A 20,826-nucleotide genomic window follows, 5' to 3' on the forward strand; every position below is an offset into this window, starting at 1 on the left:
TTAGGAGGCCTTTAAAACATTGGGGACCTAATTGCCTGAGGGGTCCCTCCCTCGGCCCCCCAGCAGGCCTGCTCAGCGATCTGGGTTCTTCGTCTGGGGGGTATCAGCATGCATTTGACTCCGGGTCTTGAGGCAGACACAGTTGAAAGCAGCTCTTGTCGATCGCTGCAGCACTCAGGGAGGTCAGGTTCTCTTCTGGAGAAGACGTTGTCCGCTACTGACCAGGCTGTGTCTTCAAGCAGCGGGATGTCTATCCATCTTCCTCGCCGCAGTGGACTGAATACGTGCCGTGGGCACAGCCTCGGGCCGGGGAGGGTGGGGCCCAGACATGCTGGTCGGCGCAGCTCATCACAGCGGTTGCTGGAGACGGCGTGACGGGGTGAGTGCTGACAGCAGCAGAGGTGGAGACGGCCCGGCCCTGAGGACCCCTCAGCCCCCCAGCAGCGGGTTCCTTGGTGTAGTTCCAGAGCAGAAGCGAAGAGAGAGGCGGAAACGTGCTTGACTCAGCAAAGCCCTTCGCAGAGTTAGGTTCCTCATCAGCCACTCTCTCGGGCCATTCTTGTTTCTTCTCACTAGTCATTCAAGGTAAACTTTTGCTTATAAGAAGATGTGCACACAGCTCTTAAGTGTTCACTTCAGTTACTTTTGACCACTCCTGGGTCACTGGAGGGGATGTTTTAAGTGGATTTTGGAAACGTATTTTGCACCACTTTTTCACATGAATCTCAACATCGTGAAGGTCAAAAATTTCATCCTATTAGTAGTCTTTCTTTTCTTAGCAGACCCTTTCCCATCCTTGTTCCTGATAGCTTCTCTGTGAGGTTAGTGGGGTCTCTTAATGAGGCGAGAGGGTACCCCGTGTGCTAATCGCTCCCCAGGAAGGACACTTTCGGAGCAGGGTGGTCCCAGGTCAGGAGTGGCCTGGCTCTCTGAGTCTCTGTCCCCCGCCCAGAGTGGGCCTGCGTCCGGAGCGGAGGCAGACTGGAGCCCATACTGTTGAGAGTGAGTCAGCCTGAGTCTCCCGCTGGTCCGGCTTTGCCACCACACTCATTTCTGTAATTTTTATGTTTGACTCAAAATTCCTCCAAAGTAGCAGGGAGGAAGCAGGGAAAAGCTGATGAGTAGGGCGGATGTTTTTAAGCCTCAAGTCTTTCTGGGAAAGAATTGTTTGGGAAATTTTCCACCTGTAGGTGACTCTTGTGGGCCTTCGCCTCTGCGTGTCCCATAGATCATCCGGTATTAATCCCTCAGGATGGATCGCTGGCAGCCCCTGGGTATTGATGAGCATTCCAAGCCACCATCACGTCCCCAGGCTCCTGGTGAATTACAAGGCTGTGAATTGCCTTTCTTTCAGCACAAAGTGTTGGGATGAAAAGCTTGTTGGTCCTTGGAGAGAGGGTCTTGGGTTTGAGCGGTGCCCTCCTCACTTGCAAGCTCTGTGACCTTGGTAATGTACTAAACCCTACAGGCCTGAATCCTTCATGTATGAGGCATTGGAGGCGGTGCCCCTGCCCTTACAGTCTCTTGTGAGGATCACACGAGATGAATGAAGCTTGAAGGGTGTATGGCCTGGTGCCTGGTTACTGCTCAGTAGATGTGACGACCGGCTTGTTGTTTAGTCACTCAGTCATGTCTCTTTGCGACCCAGTGGACTCTAGCCTGCAGGGCCCCTCTGTCTATGGGATTTCCCAAGCAAGAATACTGAAGTAGGTTGCCGTTTCCTCCTCCAGGGTATCTTCCCAACCCAGGGATAGAAGCTGCGTTTTCTGCATTGGCAGGCAGATTCTTTACCGTCTGAGCCACCAGAGAAGCCCTGTGACGACCAGCCCTGTTGTTTTTTTCGTGGTCCCAGCTCTGGACCATCAGGGATGACCACTGGGGAGGAAGGGCACGGTCTGTCGTCTTGCCAGCCTGTGTAGTGACCCTGTGGTGTAAAGAGGGCAGGTGAGGTGACGGTCCAGGGAGGGGGTGGCCTTTCCTCTGGACGGGTTGCATCTGCTCACGTGCTGCTGCATCAGAGGACTGTCTTGTTAAGCAGGTGAGAGGCCCGGGCTCCTCCCGCCTTGGTGGGCACCTGTTCTGTTTCCATTGGTAAAAAGCGTCTGCTGGAAACGAGAGTCACAGCCGTTTTCCTGAGCGTGAGTGGGAGGGAGAGGAACCCGCAAGCCGTCAGCCTTGTAGGAGCTCCTGAAGCGGCTGGGCCGCTCCCCTGCCCTGCCTCCCATTCCTGTCCTTCCCCAATCCCTGGGAGGCTTTTCAGAACCTTCCAGCCAGGCCCAGTTCCAGAAGAGTCAGGGGCAAGCTGGGCGTCTGTCCGTCGGTAAAGCCCTCCAGGGGATTCTAGCGCTCACCCCAGTTAAGAGCCATTGCCAGGAAGAAGTTGTAACCGACCGAAAAGAAATTCTCCTGTGAAGGTGACCGATACCCGGAGAAGGCAGTGCAGACTGGGCACAGGCGCACTGCGTTCTGATGGTGCAGGGACCAGAGTGCAGGTCTCCTGGCTCCTGTCCGAGGGTTTTTTTTCCTGCCACCACACTCATTCTTTTACCATATTTGCTGCTTCTCATGGTGGGTCAGAAATAGCCCAGACCTGGGGAGCCTGCAGTCCTGCGGGGGGCCAGCCCCGCCGTGGTCCAGCGGGCTGCAGGCTGTCAGCGTCCTTAGCTGCAGGGAAAGCTTCTCTGGAAGAAGAGCCAAGGGAGGCTTGGGATTCCGGGCTGCGACCTGCTCCATCACTGCTCCTTGCACCCTGCTGGCAAGGCTCCGCCTCGGAGCCGGTGCCTCCCCCTGCCCAGCAGGCTGACTCAGCGTGTGCATATGGCCGCCCCGCTGCCAGGAGAGCCCGGGGCCACCGCTTGTTCCGATCACTTATGAGAGCCTGGGCTCCTGCCAGAGGCGGCGGTCGCTGCAGCCCAGTCGCTCTTGGACTGAAACTACATACACTCGAACAAAACAGGAGCTGGGGGTGCTAACCCTCCGCGCAGTTGAAAATCAGAGGACAGCTTCAGTTGGCCCTCCGTCACTGCTGTTCCTACATCCTACACACCACAGGTCCTGTAGTACTCTGGTATTTACCGTTGGGGAATGGTGCCATTTACCATTTGGAAACTTACCATTGGGAAAAAACCCGCATATTTGACGTGGACCGGGGCAGGTCAAATCTGTGTTGTTCAGGGATCAACTTAATCCTAATATAATCCTACTGCTTTAACATCAGATGCTCCTCCACTGCTTAAACCCGTGTGCTATTTGGGTTCCAAGTACTGCCTCATCCATCCCCTAGCAGCCCCAGTGGTAGGTGGTGGTGGTGGTCTTGTTTTACAGGTGAAGGAACTGAGGCTCAGAGAAGTCAGGCACTTACCTGAGATCACACAGCCCATAAGCAACACAGATGGAATTTGAACCCAGGCTGTTCAGGTGTGCAGCGCCTGTGCTGTTAGCCAGTCTTCTTTCTCACAACAATAAGGGAGCTTTATTCCTGCCTTTGCAGCCTGGGCTGTGGTGAGAACACCCTTGTGGGACCTCACAGCCTGATCCCACAAGCAGCAGTCTCGCACACAGATGTCTTTCTCGTGACTGGAAGTGACGTCCATCGTGGCGGGGGGTTTCCAGATCAAACTTGAGCTCTGTGCGTCACCACTGATGGTTCCCAAGGTCCGCTTATCCATCCTAGCCTGTGTCTGGTGGAGAAGGCAGTGGCAGCCCACTCCAGTACTCTTGCCTTGACAATCCCATGGATGGAGGAGCCTGGTAGGCTGCAGTCCGTGGGGTCGTCAAGAGTCGGATAGGACTGAGCGACTTCACTTTCACTTTTCACTTTCATGCATTGGAGAAGGAAATGGCAGCCCACTCCAGTGTTCTTGCCTCGAGAATCCCAGGGACGGGGGAGCCTGGTGGGCTGCCGTCTGTGGGATCACACAGAGTCGGACACGACTGAAGCGACTTAGCCGCAGCAGCAGCAGCATATGTCTGGGGGTGACCTGGTATCGTTGCCCATGCTGACGTTTCCCTGTGGGGCCTGGACGTGGGTGTGCAGGCTCACTTGTCGCGTTCTTCCTGGCCTGCCTCACTTCCGGGTGTCTGATGGGCAGCCCTGGTGGCACACGTCCCAGGGAGGTGGCAATATGGTGCCTTCCTGTCCTCTCCCTTCCTCTCACCCCCACGAGACCCGCAGTGTCCTAACCCCCCTGCCTCCCCTCGGTCAGCTCTCCCTCTGCCCTGGTTTCCTTCCCCGTGAAAGGGGGCAGGGGGCGGGGGCTTCAGACTTCCCCTGAAGAATTCTCCAGTGTCCTCAACATCACCCCTGCTCCAAACCACTAAGACGAGGTCACCTTGTTCCCCACTCTGCACTGACAGGGACCCCCCAACTGCTTAGAGGAACCTCCAAAAATTCAAAGTGTTTGACCTCAGTTGGATTCTTTTTCTTTCTTTCTCTCTTTTTTTTTTTTTTTTTTTGAGCCACACTGCATGCTTTCTGGGATCTTAGTTCCTTGGCCAGGGATTGAGCCCACACCCTGGCAGTGAAAGAGCAGTCTTAACTACTGGACCATCAGGGAACTCCCCGGGCTCTTATTCTTAATTCTTCTATCCTTTCTCCAAAGAGGTTGTTCAAAAATGCTGATGTGATCCAGGCTCTGCCCTGCTCGAGACCCTCCAGAGGCTCCCTGGGGCCTCGGCACCCTCAAGGAGGCCACTTGTGGTCTGCGTCTGACTCAGTCTCGGGTTTTGTCCTCCGCCCGGCAGAGCCCCCAGCCTCTCCGGCACCTCAAGGCCTGGGTGCCTGCTCCTTGCAAGCGTCCTCTCGGCTTGACCTCTCCACTCTCACTCCCTCCTGAGCCCCAGTCAGGCCTCTGCTTGGACACCACCTCCTTTGGGAGTCCTGACCCTCCCCCCCCCCGCCCCGTCCCCTCGGTCTGCCTCGGGAACCCTCCATTGGGGGTGGCCATGGCAACCATGCACATCCCGGCACGGCACCTTGAAATCCAGGAATAGAAACGCGCCGCTTCTCTCCTTTGGGTTCTTGCTGAAGCAAAGGCAGGAGTTTCATTTGCCAGGATCTATTTCAGCAAGCAAAATTCAGAAGAGATTTCTAAAGTGTTTTCGTCATGTAAATAGTCCGATTGTTGGTGCCATTCTTTCTCAGTTACTCAAAATGAAGAGGATTAAACGTCCAAATGTAGGAGGGATTTGCTTGTGTGGAAGGGCCCCAGGTCTCCGAGGCCACCTGGTTTCGTGGGGCAGAGTGCAGCACAGGCTGGCCGTCTCTTCGACCGCCACCAGCGTGAGCAGGTTCGCGCACGCACAGGAGGAACACTACTTTATACAAACGTGCAGAGTTTTAAATTTGGTGACACAGTCATCTGTCACTTCTCGGTTTCAGCATCTTGTCCTCAGTGAAATGTCTCCTGTCCTGCAGACGGGGACGGTAGTTCCCTGACCCACACACACGCCCGGGTCTTCTGTGGGCCGGGCATGGTGAGGGGCCGCCCTGATCCAGGCTCTCTGCTGCCCGGGGCCCGCCCAGATCAGGTAAGGAAAAAGATGGAGAACCAGAGAGACTTATAACAGCAGGACCACCAGAGGTGCTCGATGAAGAAGCTTTGGCTTATCTTGCCTCCTTCATTTTAGCTCCTTCAGGTGCTACATGAGTGTGTGATTCCATTCGTGCTGTAGACACGGGTGTTCCAGGGCCTCTCAGTGGAGTTAGGAATTACCCAGTTTTTCTTGAACCTTCTCGGCACACTCAGTTTCTCAGAGCAGGTTCTTACAGATACTGTTAGTTGGTGATCACCTTGAAGGTTAATTTAGGATTCCAGGAATCTCTTTGGGAACCTAAGCTCGACTGCCCCCCCATTAATCATGAGCCAGAGGAGGGAGACACGGGAAGTCTATCCGTCACCATCCACAGTTCCATTCCTAAAGGGAACCAGTAATTAAATGCCGTTAAGCAAAATTAATTCGCCTCCTGCCGGAAGGTTGATGATGAATGAAAGGCTCGCTAATCGGAGAGGGAGCCAGGCTACCCTCTGTGGTCATCAATATTTCATGGCCGTTGGCGGTGGCAGGAAGTTAGCTGTTCCTGGCTCCCTGACCTTGAACAGTCTTGGAGGTTGGACAGAGCTGGGGAGGTCGTATTTAAAGGGCTTTGTTACCAGACACAGTGAAAACCTAAGTGAAATTTGCAATACACGCCCATGGGTTAATTGGATTTACTCCCTCAGTTAGCTGGAGGGTCCCCTGAGACCATTGCTAGCAGAGTTGCAGCCCTGTAGCCGCAGTGGCAGAGCTGAAATGTTTAATGGTGGCTTTGCAGGTTGGAAGAGTTGGAATTTGTAGTGTCTGTTGATTTCTGTGGTGTCACTATCCTCCCAGGAAGGCCGTTTAAAGCTCCCGAACCCGGGACGGGAAGGAACGCTGGTTTGCTGGAGCTGGGGGCGCCAGCCTGCTGCCCCCACGACTCCCAGATCCTTCCTGGAGTTGGGGGAAGACCCTGCCAGGCTTCATGTCCAGAACCACAGAGGCGCCCCCATCTGCATTAGCCTCGGCCTCTGGACCGCGAGTGTGCTTGCTGGTGACAAGCTTTAAAAATGAGAAAAGCAGCAGCCTCTCATGTTGTTGTCCTCTTCTCCCCAGCTGCTATTAACTTAGCGAAGCTGAAACTTTTCAGACATTACTACGTCTTGGTGAGTAAAAAATTCCTCAGTCTGTGAATAAGGTCAGTTCAAGGAATAGAGCTAATGAACTGGCTCCCGGGAGCTGTGGGGATTTCATTGAACAAAACCAAGTGGTGGCTGTAGACATGGGAAATTAAGTATCTGAGTTACTTACTACAAAGTTTTAGTTTTAAATCTGCGTTTAAATACTCAGAAACCTAACACATGCTTGATACTTTTTAAATGTGGGATGATAGACAGCAAAAGCCATTTATGACCCTGAACCTTCTGCTCCTTCCCTGTTCTCACTCCTCCCCCCAAGTATTATGGTTAACAGTTGAGTCATTATTTCTCTAGATTCTTTCCTAGACAAATGCCATACATAGCTGTTCCTTTAACTTAGTTTTTAAAAAAATTGGCTTACAAAGTTGGGATCATATCTAAAATCATGACTGAAATGTACACCTAAAGTCCTTATAAGCGTACCACCAAAAGGGGGACTTGCTATAAAATATTAGGATCATAATTTCCTGGAAAGTATAAGCTATGGGTCTCTTAGAATTTTGCTTCCCTACTCTCAGACTAAAGCTTCGTAGTCATTTTCATCTGTGGTTTTGGCACTGACTGTCACTCTGCACAGTCCCTTCCCCGTAAGCCTGTCTGCCCTGGGCACAGGCCAGCGAGCTGTCCGCTCCCAGTGGGTCCACATGTTGAATCCTTGTCATGCCCTTCCTCACTGGGGCACTTAGAATGACTGGTCCTTCCTCTGAGTGTGGACCTCGAACATTCACAGGATCTCCTGAAGAGACTAAAAGCCAGTGTTTTCCCCATATGGTTTTATTTTGTTGTTATTGCTGGAAAACATTTCTCAAAGCCTGAGACTGAAAAACTATTACCCTTTGGGGCTGGGAATCAGTTGGTTATATATGAGAATTTTATTTTCTTGGGCTCCAAAACCACTACGGACCATGACTACAACCATGAAATTAAAAGACACTTACTCCTTGAAAGGAAATCTGACACACCTAGATAGCTTATTAAAAAGCAGAGACATTACTTTGTTGACTAAGGTCCATGTAGTCAAAGCTATGGTTTTTCCAGTAGTCAAGTATGGATGTGAGAGTTGGACCATAAAGAAGGCTGAGCGCCGAAGAATTGATGCTTTTGAATTGTGCTGGAGAAGACTCTTGAGAGAGTCACTTGGACTGCAAGGAGATCAAACCAGTCAATCCTATAGGAAGTCAACCCTGAGTATTCATTGGAACGAAGGATGCTGAAGCTCCAATACTTTGGCCACCTGATGCAAAGAGCTGACTCATTGGAAAAGACCCTGATGCTGGGAAAGATTGAGGGCAAAAGGAGAAGGGGCTACAGAGGATGAAACGGTTGGATGGTATCACCAACTCAATGGACATGAGTTTGAGCAAACTCCAAGAGATAGTGAAGGGAAGCTTGGCATGCTGCAGTCCACAGGGTCACAAAGAGTTGGACATGACTTAGCAACTCAACAACACCACCAAAAATGTATGAGAATTAGGTAAGAAGGAGGTTACTCAGGAGTTAAGAGCAAAGTATCCTGTCCATGGGAGTGACTGTTATCCATCAATATCTTAGTCACCTAGAGAAAAAGAAGAAATCCTCTCAAGTAGTGGAGAGTTTCTCTCTCTGCTGACTGATTAATTAGCACTGTAAGTGTCAAATAACTTTCTTCAGGCAACTCTGCTTTCCCCTTAGCAGACTGTTGGAAGAAAGTAGTGCTGTGATTTCTGCACTGACTATTCTTGTGTCTCTGTTCCTCATTAGATCGTATGTTACATATACTTCACCAGGATTATCGCATTTCTCCTCAAGCTCGCTGTTCCTTTCCAGTGGAAGTGGCTCTACCAGGTACGGTGCTCGGGACAGCGCCAGGGATCTTGTGTCTGAGCAGGAAGTCCCGGGGTTACTTGAGATGGCTCCAGGTTTATTTGGCACTGGCCACTAAGACCGTCTGTCTCTTCTGGTCTGCAGTTAAGATGTGTTTGTCCAGGAGAATTGCTGGATTACATGAGAAATCTGGAATTGATTTACTTTTCAATTTTAAAAGTCCTTGAAAAAACCCAGGCAGAGAAAGCCTTGCCCAGTATAATTCAAACCTCAATGCAGTGGGGCCCTATCCTTCAGTTTTAGGGCTTAGAATCCAGACCTCCCTTCTTCTTGCCCATTGTTGTTATTATTTCAATGATAAAGTTATCTTTGCAGTATACTAGAGCTAGTTTAACTACTGGGCAGTCACCAAATGACTTAGAGACTATTTTTTGGAAGCTCTCACTCGGGGCTTTGGACACAGTAGGGAAATGTATGTATATAAAGAGCTCTTTAAAGATGCCAGTGAAGACTTAAAGCAAGGAGCCTCAGATGTCCTCTCTGGGCAAAAGTGAAAGTCGCTCAGTCGTGTCTGACTCCTTGCGACCCCATGAACTGTACAGTCAGTGGAGTTCTCTAGGGCAGAATACTGGAGAGGGTAGCCTTTCCCTTCTCCAAGGGATCTTCCCAGTCCAGGGATTGAACCTGCAGGGATTGAATCTCCCACATGCCAGGTGGATTCTTTACCAGCTGAGCCACAAGGGAAGCCCTCTCTAGGCAGAAGGCTTCAGCAAGTCCCCTAAGGAACATGGTCCCGAACAGTCAGCCTTGGCGTTTGAGTGACTGACCAGTGAGCGGTGGGTTATCGGGGGGCAGGGCGGACAGTTTGTTTGGTCTGCTTTCTGGAGAACAGTATTCTAATCCCTTTCTTTGGGGTGGTTTTAAATTCGCAGCTCCTGGATGAAATGGCCACACTGGTGTTCTTTGTTCTCACGGGGTATAAGTTCCGTCCAGCCTCAGACAACCCCTACCTACAGCTCTCTCAGGAAGAAGATGACTTGGAAATGGAATCTGTGTAAGCACCCCCTTTCCTCCTTCCCCTCCCTGCCCCCACCTCACTGGGAGCAGCGTGGTCTGAGCGGAAGCAGATTGTTGCCCCAGGGGTGGGCCCTCTGTGTGTCAGTGCAAGAGATGGACGCTCAGGCCCCAGGCTTTGCGTTGTACAGTATCTGCCAAGCATCGCTTGCTCTTTTCAAGCGAAGTAGAACTTGCCATCCTGTGAGGCATTCTTGGAGCCTGCTGCCAGCAACTTAGCAGCAAGAACTTGGGGATATCCTTGGGGATGGGTGGCCCCACTTCCCATTGGGCCTGCTGGTGGAAGCTCAGGTCTGACAGTGTAATCATCCAAGTCATCTTTAAGTCTGCTAATGATCCTCACATGTACTTCATCATCAGATAACTTGATGGCTTTTCACAGCTAGCACAGTGACTTGACCTATATCTGGGCTGTAAAAAGAGCTTTTCTGAGTCACAGGCTAAATGTGACTCTAGGGTCCTGTTTTCCGGGAAGGGGCAGTTGTTTTCTAGAGAAGTGAATAGTGATTGAGAATATTTGCTTGTAAACTGATGAACTCTGATGGGCCAGGTCAGCAGTCGTGTTTGATGACGCGCCTGCAGCTGAGTTCCTCCCTGTCCACTCTTTGAAGTGTGTGGCCTCCAGCGCTGGCGGCCTGTCTCTCTTCCTGGTTCAGAGGCTGAGCCTCGGCCCATGGCAGGCTCTGCCGGGCTGGCGGGCAGGTCAGGCAGCGTGGGATGCGTTCGGCTCCTCTGCGGAAATAGTGATTGGAAGCAGAGCCTACTGCTGGGCCCCAAACACCAGCTTCCTGTTGTGTAGAGGAAGAAACCCCTGTTACAGGCAGTGGAGGGAAGCGCTGGGGAACCGCCAGAGTTGCCTTTTCTAGGAGTAGCAGCATCCGAGTAAGGACCTCTGGTTGAAGAGGCACTAACGAGCGTCCGTCTGGAGTTGAGTGTGCATGTGGGCTAAGTCGCTCAGCCATGTCTGACTCTTTGCGACCCTGTGGACTGCAGCCCGCCAGGCTCCTCTGTCCATGGGGTTCTCCAGATAAGAACACTGGAGTGGGTTGCCATGCCTTCCTCCCGGGGATCTTTCTGACCCAGGGATCACACCTGCATCTCTTACATCTCTTGTATTGGCAGGCGGCTTCTATACCACTAGTGCCACCTGGGAAGCCCAAAGTTAAGTATACATTTATTTTTTGCTGTAACTTGTTTGGGACCACATTTTACAAAACGCCTCTTCCTGTTAGGTTTGTTTTCAGAAACTCCCCTGCCCTCCTCCCTCCGCCTGCATCTTGCTCTTGCTCCTCATCTTTCAACACAGGCTTCTGAGCATCCTCCCGTCCCCCACCCCACCCTGGTAGAGGTGGTTCCTCACCCTGAGCCGTCGTCAGGCCTGCGTCCTGGCACTCCCATCCTGTATGTCTGAGGTGGCTCTCCATGTCCACCTGAAAGACTGTCCGTTCTGCTGGGCACTGCGCCCCCGAGAGCACCAGTTCCAACTTCATCACTCTCTGTCCTTACCCCAGGCCTATCATGATAGAGGGAACGTGGTTTTCTCAGTCGGGCCACCGTCTGGCAAGGAGTATTTCCTTAGGGAAAGCGAGGGAGCAAAGGCTGCCCCAAGCCTGCCGTCCGAGCGGTCCCTGGGTTGTGATGCTGGAGTCTTCACGTCCGCACGTGTTGAGCTCCTTGGCTTTCTTAACACAGTGCGGCAGCCACACAACCAACTGTTTACACTCACCAGCATCCTCTGCAGGAATCCCTCGGTTCCCATAGGAACCGCCTCCCGGTCCTGGCTTTACCAGAAGAACAGATAACCAAGAGAAGAGCCCAGCCCTGGGGAGGCCTGGACGGCCCCGAGGCTTGGTTGCAGCAGCAGCATGACAGCAGAAAAGAAGGGAGAGAAAGTTTTCTCTTCTCACTCCGTGTAAAATCGTTTCTCTGATGTATAGATCCAGCTGGGCAAACACTAGGTGTGTCACGTATAGAGCCGCTGAGTTGCCGTTTGTAGGTGACAGGATCTGGGTGTTGGTGGGGGCACAGGAAGGGTCCTTGGAGAGAGAGTGCTGGGTTGGCTGATTGAATTTTACTTTACTGGTTAGGAAATTCCTCTTGGTCCATGATGGGGGTACATAGGTGCCTCCTGTTTCTTAGAGTACTGTGGAGATGCTGGGCCAGGGTGTTTGTTTTTAAGGCTCTTTTGTAGAACGTTTTCAGATTCGTAACGTTGAACAGAATTGAACAGAGGATGCAGATGTTCCCTCCGTGTCCCCCCCGCCCCACACGTGTGTCGCTTTCTCCATCGTCAGCATCCCCTCCACAGGGTCCGTTCCTTACAACTGATGAACCTGCGCTGGCTCAGCATTGAAACCCGAGCCCGTAGTTTACAGTAGGGCTCACGCTTGGTGTTGCGGGTTTGGACAGACATGTACCCGCCGTCACAGAGGCGTACAGCATCGCTGCGGTGCCCGGAAACCCCCTGGGCTCCGCCGACCAGGGGGGGCTCGTGTCTGCTCGGTGTTCCTGTGGTGGAGCCACGCGGTTGCATCGCGAACACAGAAAGTCTCAGGCCCTGTCTAACTCCCACTTTGTGAGGCAGGAGGCTGTCCTCTCCAGGACCCCACCTTCTCAAGGGATATTGTGATTCACTCCCAGTCTCTGTAACAGTCAAAGAGTCTTTGGGCCCAGAAGGTTCCTCCAAACCCGTGGTTCTGTCCCAGGTCTCAGAAGTGATCCACTGTGGCTGTTTAGTATAAATGGTCTACAGCAGATTAACTTTTTTTTCCCAGAATGTTAATTATGGCACAGATAATGGTGTCATAGTTGTGACTAGTTTTATATATGTATGTAAAACATAGAACTTTGTGACAGGGAGAGAGATTAACGTTGGCTGTGCTAACAGCTGACACGCCGTGACTCAGCACGGCGGAGTGCCTCGGTGCCCGTCACGACAGTTCTGGGAAGTCGGGATCATGTTTATCCTGCGGCACAAGAGGGGGTCACGTGACCGGGCACGCTCACACAGCTCAGTTCGCGTCGAGCAGGCCAGGATTAGAACCCGGGTCTGTCCGACTTCAGAGCCAACGCCCCATACCCCTGGTTGCCGCTGGGCTGCAGTGAGGACAGCCTTTTACTCAGAAGAGTGAGGTTTTCCTCATTTTTGTTTTTCTCCCTCACTCAGAGTGACGACGTCAGGGGTGATGGAGAGTATGAAGAAAGTCAAGAAGGTGACCAACGGCTCGGTGGAGCCGCAGGGCGACTGGGAAGGCAGCGCGTGAGGAGCGGCTCAGCGGGGCGCTGGCAGAGACTTTAATTTATTCGCAGTCCGGTTGGTCAGCGGGAGCGTCGGCCCCTCGCGATGGCGACACCGCAGAGCACGCGGCTGGAGCCGAGCGCCATGGAGACCCAACTTCTCACTCTTTTCTGGACGCCGGGTGCGCGTTGGTGACAGGCAGCCCGCGTTCTCCTTCAGGAGGGAGTGGCGGGGAGGGAGTGTAAGAGGAGGCAGGGGAAAGGAAGCCTTTGTTTTTAATTTCTATTTCCGCTTTTTAATCGGGGAGCTCTTCAGGTAGACGCAGTTGTGACCCAGTGTATAGCAGGGAGTGCTGGTGGATGGGGGACCCCGCGGGCCTGGGGAGGGGCTTCAGGAGGTGAGCTGCTGTCGAGAGGGAGCTCGGGGACTCACAGAGAAGGCCGGGGCTGGGAGGGGGCAAGTGTCACTGCATCTTCGGGGAGAAAACGGATGAGGTTATTTTACAAAGAAAGTCGAGACTCAGTGTAGCGTGAGGAGCCTGCCCCGGGGTTCCTGGCCCCGAATGTCGCCCCAGACCTTCGTCCCAAATTCTGAAAGTGACCAGGGGCCGTGGCTGTCCAAGGGCTGCGATGTCACCGTCCATCAGGGCCCTGCTGGTGGCAAACGGTTTCCTGCCTGATGGACGGACAGAAGTGTGTTCTTAGCTCGAAAGGCCACCTCTGGGAGGATTTCCCTGAAGCTCTGGCTTCCCCGGCAGCCCTGGGCAGCGCCGTCCCTGGCGGCCCTGGCCGCTCCTCTCAAAGCTGCCCCTGTTCTGTGTGGTCAGAAGAGGGGCAATGGGAAGGACTTTCCTTCAGGAGCAGCTTGGGGCAGAGGGGTCCTGGTGAAGCAAACCCTTCAGTCCAAGAACGCTTTCCCTGTGAGCCGGGTGGCACTCGCGAGCAGAGGAGTGGCGTGGACCTCGTCCCTATATTCCAGGAGCAGGCATGTGAAGAAGAAGAGTGTCACTGGTGGTTTTACTCTCGGACTCTGGGGGTGGGGAGCCCCTTTCAGGAATCTCAGCGAGGTTCTCTTCCAAACTTGCAGAGCATGGAGCTGAGCACGGGCGGGAACAGCACTGCCGCTCTGCTCGGAGCCGAGGCCTTTGGATAACGGGGCAAGCCCAGAGGGTCCACTGTGACCCGGGGCATAGCAGGACTGGCCGGTCACCTCCCACTAAGGCTTCGGCTGCAGGGGCCCGAGACGGGGGCTGAGACTGCTTGTCGGGAACACGGGGTGCTGGCCATGCGTGTGTGTGTCAGAAGTCTGAGCCCTCCCTCTCCTCCTGAGTGCCAGACGGTGACGGCGGCTGGGGGTGGTCCTCAGACTGCTGGCCTGGAAGGGTCGATGAGAAGCCACAGGATTTAGGGGTGCCGCTCAGCAGCCCTGGTTTAGGACCCTGAAGCGTCTCTACTGAGAAAGCTGTGGTTTTCCCTTGCCCACGCCCCGGTCGCGTCCCGGCTGACCACGAGGAAGCCTGTGTCCCTTGTGCGCTCTTTGATATCCCCCCATGCTCTCCTGGCACAACCTCCACGGGGCTCGGGCCCGGCCCAGCGTGGAGAGGAGCGAGCCCCTGGCCAGACCCTGCCCCTCACCTTTCCACAGATATTTGCGGGGAGGTTCGTGTGTTCTCCTGTCTTCAGGAGCCAGGAAAAATGCCCTGAGTATTATCTAAGGGACTTTTCTTTTTGAGTTAACTCGGAGCCTTGTGACAGGAGAAGGAAGCAGCCTGGAGAACAGGGACATTTTTCCAAACTCCTGTGTAGACGCCATCCCCGCGCCTCAGGAATGTGTCTCCTGCCGTGGCCAAAACCCCCTCCAGTGCTCCCATCCGAAGGGCGCGTTTGCCGTTTGTCCTGCGAGCCGCTGTCTTTGATGAGGCCATAGACTTCTTGGCAGGAACCAAAGGTTTGAGGGACACCCCCTCCTCCCCCCACCCCACCCCTGCCGCCCTGAGGGTCTCCACGGAGGTGTCTTCAGTTCATGGCCTGGAAGCAGGGAAGAAAGTGCGTGCAGATGAGGGCGTGCGTGTGGGCAGGGCCTGGCCCCCGCAGGCACAGGAGGGCGGGAGCCCCCAGGCTGGACCACCTTCACCCCGTGTCCCCCGCGCTGGGCGCCCCGGGCTCGCGGGAGGGCTGGGCCAGCTGCGGCTGTGCAGTCCTGACCCTTCGGGTGAGAGAAGGTGGTGGATCTGAAGTAAAAGTCAGGCCGTGGCCTTCCTAACAGGGGGTCGTCTGCCCACCTCCTGTGTTATAACTGGGAAGAAGGTTTGAAGTCAGGCCTATGATGAAGAAAGATCAAAACCCCAGTCTCGGACTGGGAAAACAAGGTGGTGGTAGTTCAAGCGTTTTCAAAATTATTTAAGCTCCTCATCCTGTTCCATAAAAGTGTGGCTCCCCCTCTGTCACCTGGATGGCTGTGAGCAGCGTTCAGCCCTCACCCTGGAGTGAGCATGACGGGTTGGGGTCCAAGCCAGGCGTTCTCCCCAGCTGACAGCCGCTCCCTGCAGCCTCACGGTCAGAGCCTGCGCGGCCCGTGCTGGGCGCTGTCGGAGCGGTGAAGCCCTCCCTCTCAGTGTTGGAGGGATCGGGCAGAGAGGATTGTGCGCGTCAGGAGTGATCAGTGGTATTTATAGCTTCGCTTTCTGCCCCGGCTCCCTGAATCTGCCTGCGAGAAACACCCTTGCCTCTCTGAGAAACCGGCCGTGGACCGGAAGCCACTGGCTGTGAGAGTTTAGGAGGTAAAGGGTCCGCTTTCCTTGAATAAAGTCTGTATTCTGCTAGAAAATTACTTCTTGGACAGTAAGAACAATCACCGATCTCTCCCACTTTTATTTTTATTTTTTGAAATCATCGATCTATTAATCCCGGCTCTGAACGGTGGCCAAAGACTCCATTAGCCTATTTTTCCGCCCCTCGGTGTTGTAACATTTTAGCAGCAGTGCGTCCCCTGAACACACCTGGGGGCTCATTCTCTTGTGAGGAGAAGCTTGCTCAAGTGTAAAAGACGGTTTCTCAGATCATAGCCTGAGCCGCTTTTCTTTCCAGAAACCACTCTAGAGTAAAATTTACAGGTTTGTTGTTTTTTTCCCTTGGACATATCCAGCCAGCAAAGGCAGCACCCAGTCTCTTCATAATGCTGCTCCATAGGGCTGTCAGGGCAAGGGGTCCGCTCCCTTGTTGGGACCTCCCCACGACCCACAGCCCTCTCCCCCCCACCCCTCCCTGCTGACCCTCTCCCCTCCCCCTCTTTTGGCCAGGCTCTCAGTTCCACGTGGGCTCAGCCTGGGAACACAGGCTGAAGCCCTTGGTGCATTGCATCATTTTCTGCCAGCAGCTGTGAGAAGGATGTATTTTCCAAGCTCAGGAGAATTTTATCCCGAGAGCACATATGATCTCTTTCGACTGTGTGTGATGTTCTGCCCCCACGTGGAAACAGATGTCTTGTTTTAGTCCTCACTGACCAAGGAGCCATGTCAGAGATGCTGGTTTTCACTGTGAGTGGCTCTGACTGTCTCCCCGGTCCTGGAGCATTGCCTTCCGGGACCTGAGACAGTTTGCCCCCTGCACCCCACAGAGCGCTGGGGCCGTTGGTGCTTCCTGCTGCCCGGCAGCTGAACTTCAGAGGACCTGGGTCCTTGCCCACCCCTTCTCCTGCCCCCCACCTCGCCTCACCTTTGCTTCCCTGACCCGCCCCAACCTTGAGCAGATTCAGAATTGGCTGAGTCCAGGGTGCCTGTGGCCTGTGGCTTTTTTTTTTCTTCTTCTTCTTAAGAATTCAGTAAATTAATGGCTTCCCCACTGAAAAAGTTAAGTTAGATTTTGTCTTGATCCTTCTTGGTGTACCAGAAACAAATCACAGCAGACTTTGTAGAAGATCTGCCCCTTTCCTCCGCTTTTCTGCTGGGTGTTTTCGGGCAGGAGGTCTTCAGAGCTTCGCCCGAGTTGATGCTAGTCCTTGTCACCTCCACCTGGAACGCAGTTATTGATTGGCAAGCCGGACACTCTCCAGCTTCCCCTGGGGCCTCTCCTATCACCTGGCGATGCACCCGCCCACTCTGCCCAGTGTGTGCCTCAAAGATAGTGTTTCTGGGACGTGGACACGCACCTCCCTTGCGGGGCTGTGCGAAGAATGCAGCCAGGGGAGGGACAGGGAGGTGCCAGAGTCAGGATTCGCTTGTTGTCACACCAGGGACCTTTGGGCTTCCAGCCATTTGGGAAGGGGGTCCCTGATGAAGTTAGTAAAGGTCAAGGTCAGACAGAGAATTTAGCTCACTCCCAAGACAGCAAGCTTGTCTTGAGGCAGGGTCTGAGGTGTGGTGGGCAGACAGATCAGTCAGGAAGCCAGCCGTCAGCCTTCTTAGCATTTAAGACACTCATTACAAAAGGATCCAAAAATCCTGTCCACACAAGGGGGTTTCTTGACGCCTTAAGCAGCTTCTGCAGATCGTAAAATTGAATTTGCCTGGTCATGTGACCTCAAAAGAACTCAGACACATCCAATCCAGAAAATAAGTTTCATTTGGGGGAGAAAATGTCTGTAAATATTTTTTGCTTTCCAGGTTAGTTTGGGATGCAGAGGGCGCTGTCAGTATTTTTTTTTTCTTTTTAAATGCTGATGATCATGAAGAGTATTTATGTAAACATATAACGGGTGGGGGTTCCAATCAGGGTAATGTAGAGGATGGATTCTCCTGCTGTGACGCGAAGATGTAAAATAAAGATTCTGTGGCGGAGATGTATGTTTGTGATCCGAGCGAGTCGCCGACTCCTGACTGCTGTCTCTCCACCTCCCTCTTACCATTTTTTTCTTTGTGGTTTTTTGTTCATTAAATTAGTGAATGCCTCCCACTCGCTCCCGCTGACAATAGTGACACCTACTAGAGAAGTTACTGTATCTTAGCAGATCTGTGCAGCTGCTGCTGAAACTCAAGATGTGGCTGCAACCCCAGAGGCCGCGTCTCAGAACAGACGGAAGAGCAGCTGTCATTGACGAGGGTCCTGCCTCCACAGGGGCGGGGGTGCCTTCTGAGCCAGGGCCTGGGCACTGCTGCCCCTGGAGGGGCGATGGTGCCGGAGACCTGGGGCAGAGCCCACATTCCAACAGGCTTAGTTCTGCCTCCTTTCAAGGCTGGTTACCCCACGTCAGAATCCAAACAATCCGGACTGCCCCGGTGGTCCAGTGGTTAAGAATCCGCCTGCCAGTGGCAGGGGACACAGGTTCCATCCCTGGTCTGGGAAGATTCCACATGCCTGGGGGCAGCTAAGCCCAGGGGCCACAACTACTGAGCCTGCACTCTACAGAGTCCTCAAGCTGCAATTACTGAAGCCCGCACACCTAGGGCCGGCACTCGGCAACCAGAGAAGCCACTGCAGTGAGAAGCCCGGTACTGCAATGAGGCGTAGCCTCTGCTTGCCACAGCTCGAAAAAGCTCACATGCGGCAGTAATGACCCAGTTTAGCCCCAAATTTAAAAAAAAATTTTTTTTTTTAAAAAGAATCAGAGGATATCTAAGATTTTAGACTTAGAGCATTTTTGGAAGTCATCTAATCCCAAACCCTTTATTTTACCAGAAGTGTTCTAAATGGAGGTTTAACTGACATACAAGTAAAATCAGACATCCAGTTGGATGAATTGTAACATGTAGAAACAGCTCCAGCCTCTCCCGTGACGGAGATGGAACATTTCCACGACCCCATAAAGGCCCCTGTCCCCTCCTCGGTCCACGCCATCCCCTCTCCACAGCTGCCACAGCCGCTGTTCTGAAGTCTGCGCCCTGGTTTGGTCTGTCCTGGAACATCACATGCGTGGGATCCCACTTGCGTGTATGGTTTCTTCCATGCAGGAGATGTCTATGACTTGTCCATTCAGATTCCTGGCTTTAAAGCTGCAAAAATGGGGGCCTGGACATGGTTGTGTCCCACCTTCCACCTCACCCACCCACTGAGTGTCGGAGCTGAGAGGAGAACCCGGGTCTCCTGACTCCGACCTTGGGGTAATGAAGGTAAAGTCACGGGCCTCAGGCACTGCTGCTGTGCTGACAGTGACGTTCAAATGATCCTCTGTCCACTGTCTCACAGAAGTTCGGAACGAAGGCTTTGGGTCCTTGTCCTCTGGCTCAGATTTTCTAGTTACTGGCCATGCCTCGCCCGCAGCCCCTTCCTGACTCTACCCAGGCCTTGGATTATCAGGGGTATCTGTGGAATGAAGCCTGAGGAGAAGGGACAGCTTAGGAGTCAGGTGAGGCTGTCAAGAGCACGGGGTGCTGAGGCAGGAAGGGGACAGCTGAGGGAAGGTGCGGGAAGGACCCGGGGACTGTCTCACCCGGTGCATCTCAGACCTGAGCAAGCGTGAGTCCCCCCAGAGGGCCCAGGGCTTCCGATTCAGTAGGTCTCCTCCAGGCCCAAGAGGTTGCATTGCTTACAAACTCCTAGGTGATGCTGCCTCAGCTGGTGCCAGGCCACACCTTGAGAGCCCAGCTCCCTGGTCGAGACCTGCCCCAGGAGTTCATGGGGTTGAGTGCCCACCCATGCAGGCTCCTGCTGGACCCACAGCAGTGAGATGGCATCCTGTCTCTGGGCCCACCTGGCGGGGTTGTAGCGGTACTCAGGGGAGGAGGGTGCAGGCAGGGGCTGGGGGGCCGCTGAACCACTCCCCTCCATCAGAAGAGGGAGGCTTCCTCCTCCACGGTTAGAATCACAGCCGTCTGAGCTCAACTGTGCGTGAGCCTCACAGGCTGCAGAAGACACTACCTGGACCCTCTACCTCAGGGTGCTGCTCAGGGGCAAGAAGGCCCATGCTGGTGGGTCTGAGCCGCCTTCTGGTTTCTCTAATGAGCTGGCTGAACAGGGCTGACCCAGATCTGCTGGCCGACAGCAGCCCACCGCCCCCAGGAGCCCGTGGAGTCCTCCCGGTGCCCACGTGGGCTGCTTCCGTGTGGCAGCCGCCTCCTCCGGACGCTCTGCCCTTGCCCAGAATCCGTGAGGTCAGCAGGTGGAGAGCTGCACGGTCCCTCAGGCTGTGCGACAACGTGGCTGCTAAGTGGGGTGAGAAAGCGCTGACTTCCCGCAGACCCAAGCTGTCCCCGGCTCGAGCTGCGTGCCCAGCGGGCACTGCTGAACATCCATCCAGCCGTCACACTGACCCGGCCCTGCACATGGGGAGCAGCTGCCTGCGTAGTTTGGGGGCCGGGTTTTATGGGGTCGTGCCCCTCGCAGGATCCGCACCCTACACCAGTCCTTCCCAGCTGCCAGGGATGCTTACCTTCATAAAAACCGAGGAAACTGCTCGTGGGAACATGCAGAACTGAGCTTGACTCTCTGCATCAGCCATTCTCGATTATGCACGTAGCAGGCGTCTCATTCAGGTCTTGGGCTCTAGTCTTCCAGGCTCAATAAGGGCTGAAAGCACGTAATACACGGGTATTTGCAGAACTACAATATGAATGGTTTGTCTGGCTCCCACTGCCTGATGAGAGAGCAGTTGCAGGGGACAGGGTGCGTGGGGTAGAGTTGAGCACATGACCGCGGCCCCTGCTTCCTTCCCTCTTTCATCCCACCCTTTCCAGTTTAACTGACCCCTTCCCACCAGCAATACAGCTTGTTCAAGTTTTTCCCATTAACAACTAAGTCTCCCCAGGCTGAACAGCAGCCCCCAACCCCCACTTACAGGGCAAGCTTCTTGGCTCTGCTTCTTTCCCTCCCAGGCACAGTGGTCAAGATCCGCCGGCCAGTGCAGGAGGCGTGGGTTTGATCCCTGGGTCAGGAAGATCCCCTGGAGAAGGGAATGGCTACCCACCCCAGGATTCTTGCCTGAAAAATCCCATGGACAGAGGGGCCTGGTGGGCTACAGTCCGTGGGATTGCAAATGAATTGGACACAACTGAGTGTGTGCGCACACACACCCAACTCAGTGCAGTCTGGGTTCCATTGGCCGAAGTCTCCTGCAGTCTTTGAG

General features: G+C 53.9%; 1 protein-coding gene across 1 annotated transcript in view; it reads left to right on the plus strand.

Annotated features, from left to right (window-relative positions):
- Positions 1–17,605, plus strand: part of GPR107 (G protein-coupled receptor 107) — a 55,957-nt gene extending 38,352 nt beyond the window's left edge. The window contains exons 15-18 of the mRNA XM_043469847.1: positions 6,634–6,683; positions 8,457–8,540; positions 9,452–9,573; positions 12,760–17,605. Of these exons, the coding sequence (XP_043325782.1) occupies positions 6,634–6,683; positions 8,457–8,540; positions 9,452–9,573; positions 12,760–12,856 (353 nt within the window). The 3' untranslated portion in view covers positions 12,857–17,605. The remainder of the gene's footprint in view (positions 1–6,633; positions 6,684–8,456; positions 8,541–9,451; positions 9,574–12,759) is intronic.
- The last annotated feature ends 3,221 nt before the right edge of the window (positions 17,606–20,826 follow it).

This window comes from Cervus canadensis, chromosome 5 (assembly GCF_019320065.1).
Source record: "Cervus canadensis isolate Bull #8, Minnesota chromosome 5, ASM1932006v1, whole genome shotgun sequence".
NCBI lineage: Eukaryota > Metazoa > Chordata > Mammalia > Artiodactyla > Cervidae > Cervus > Cervus canadensis.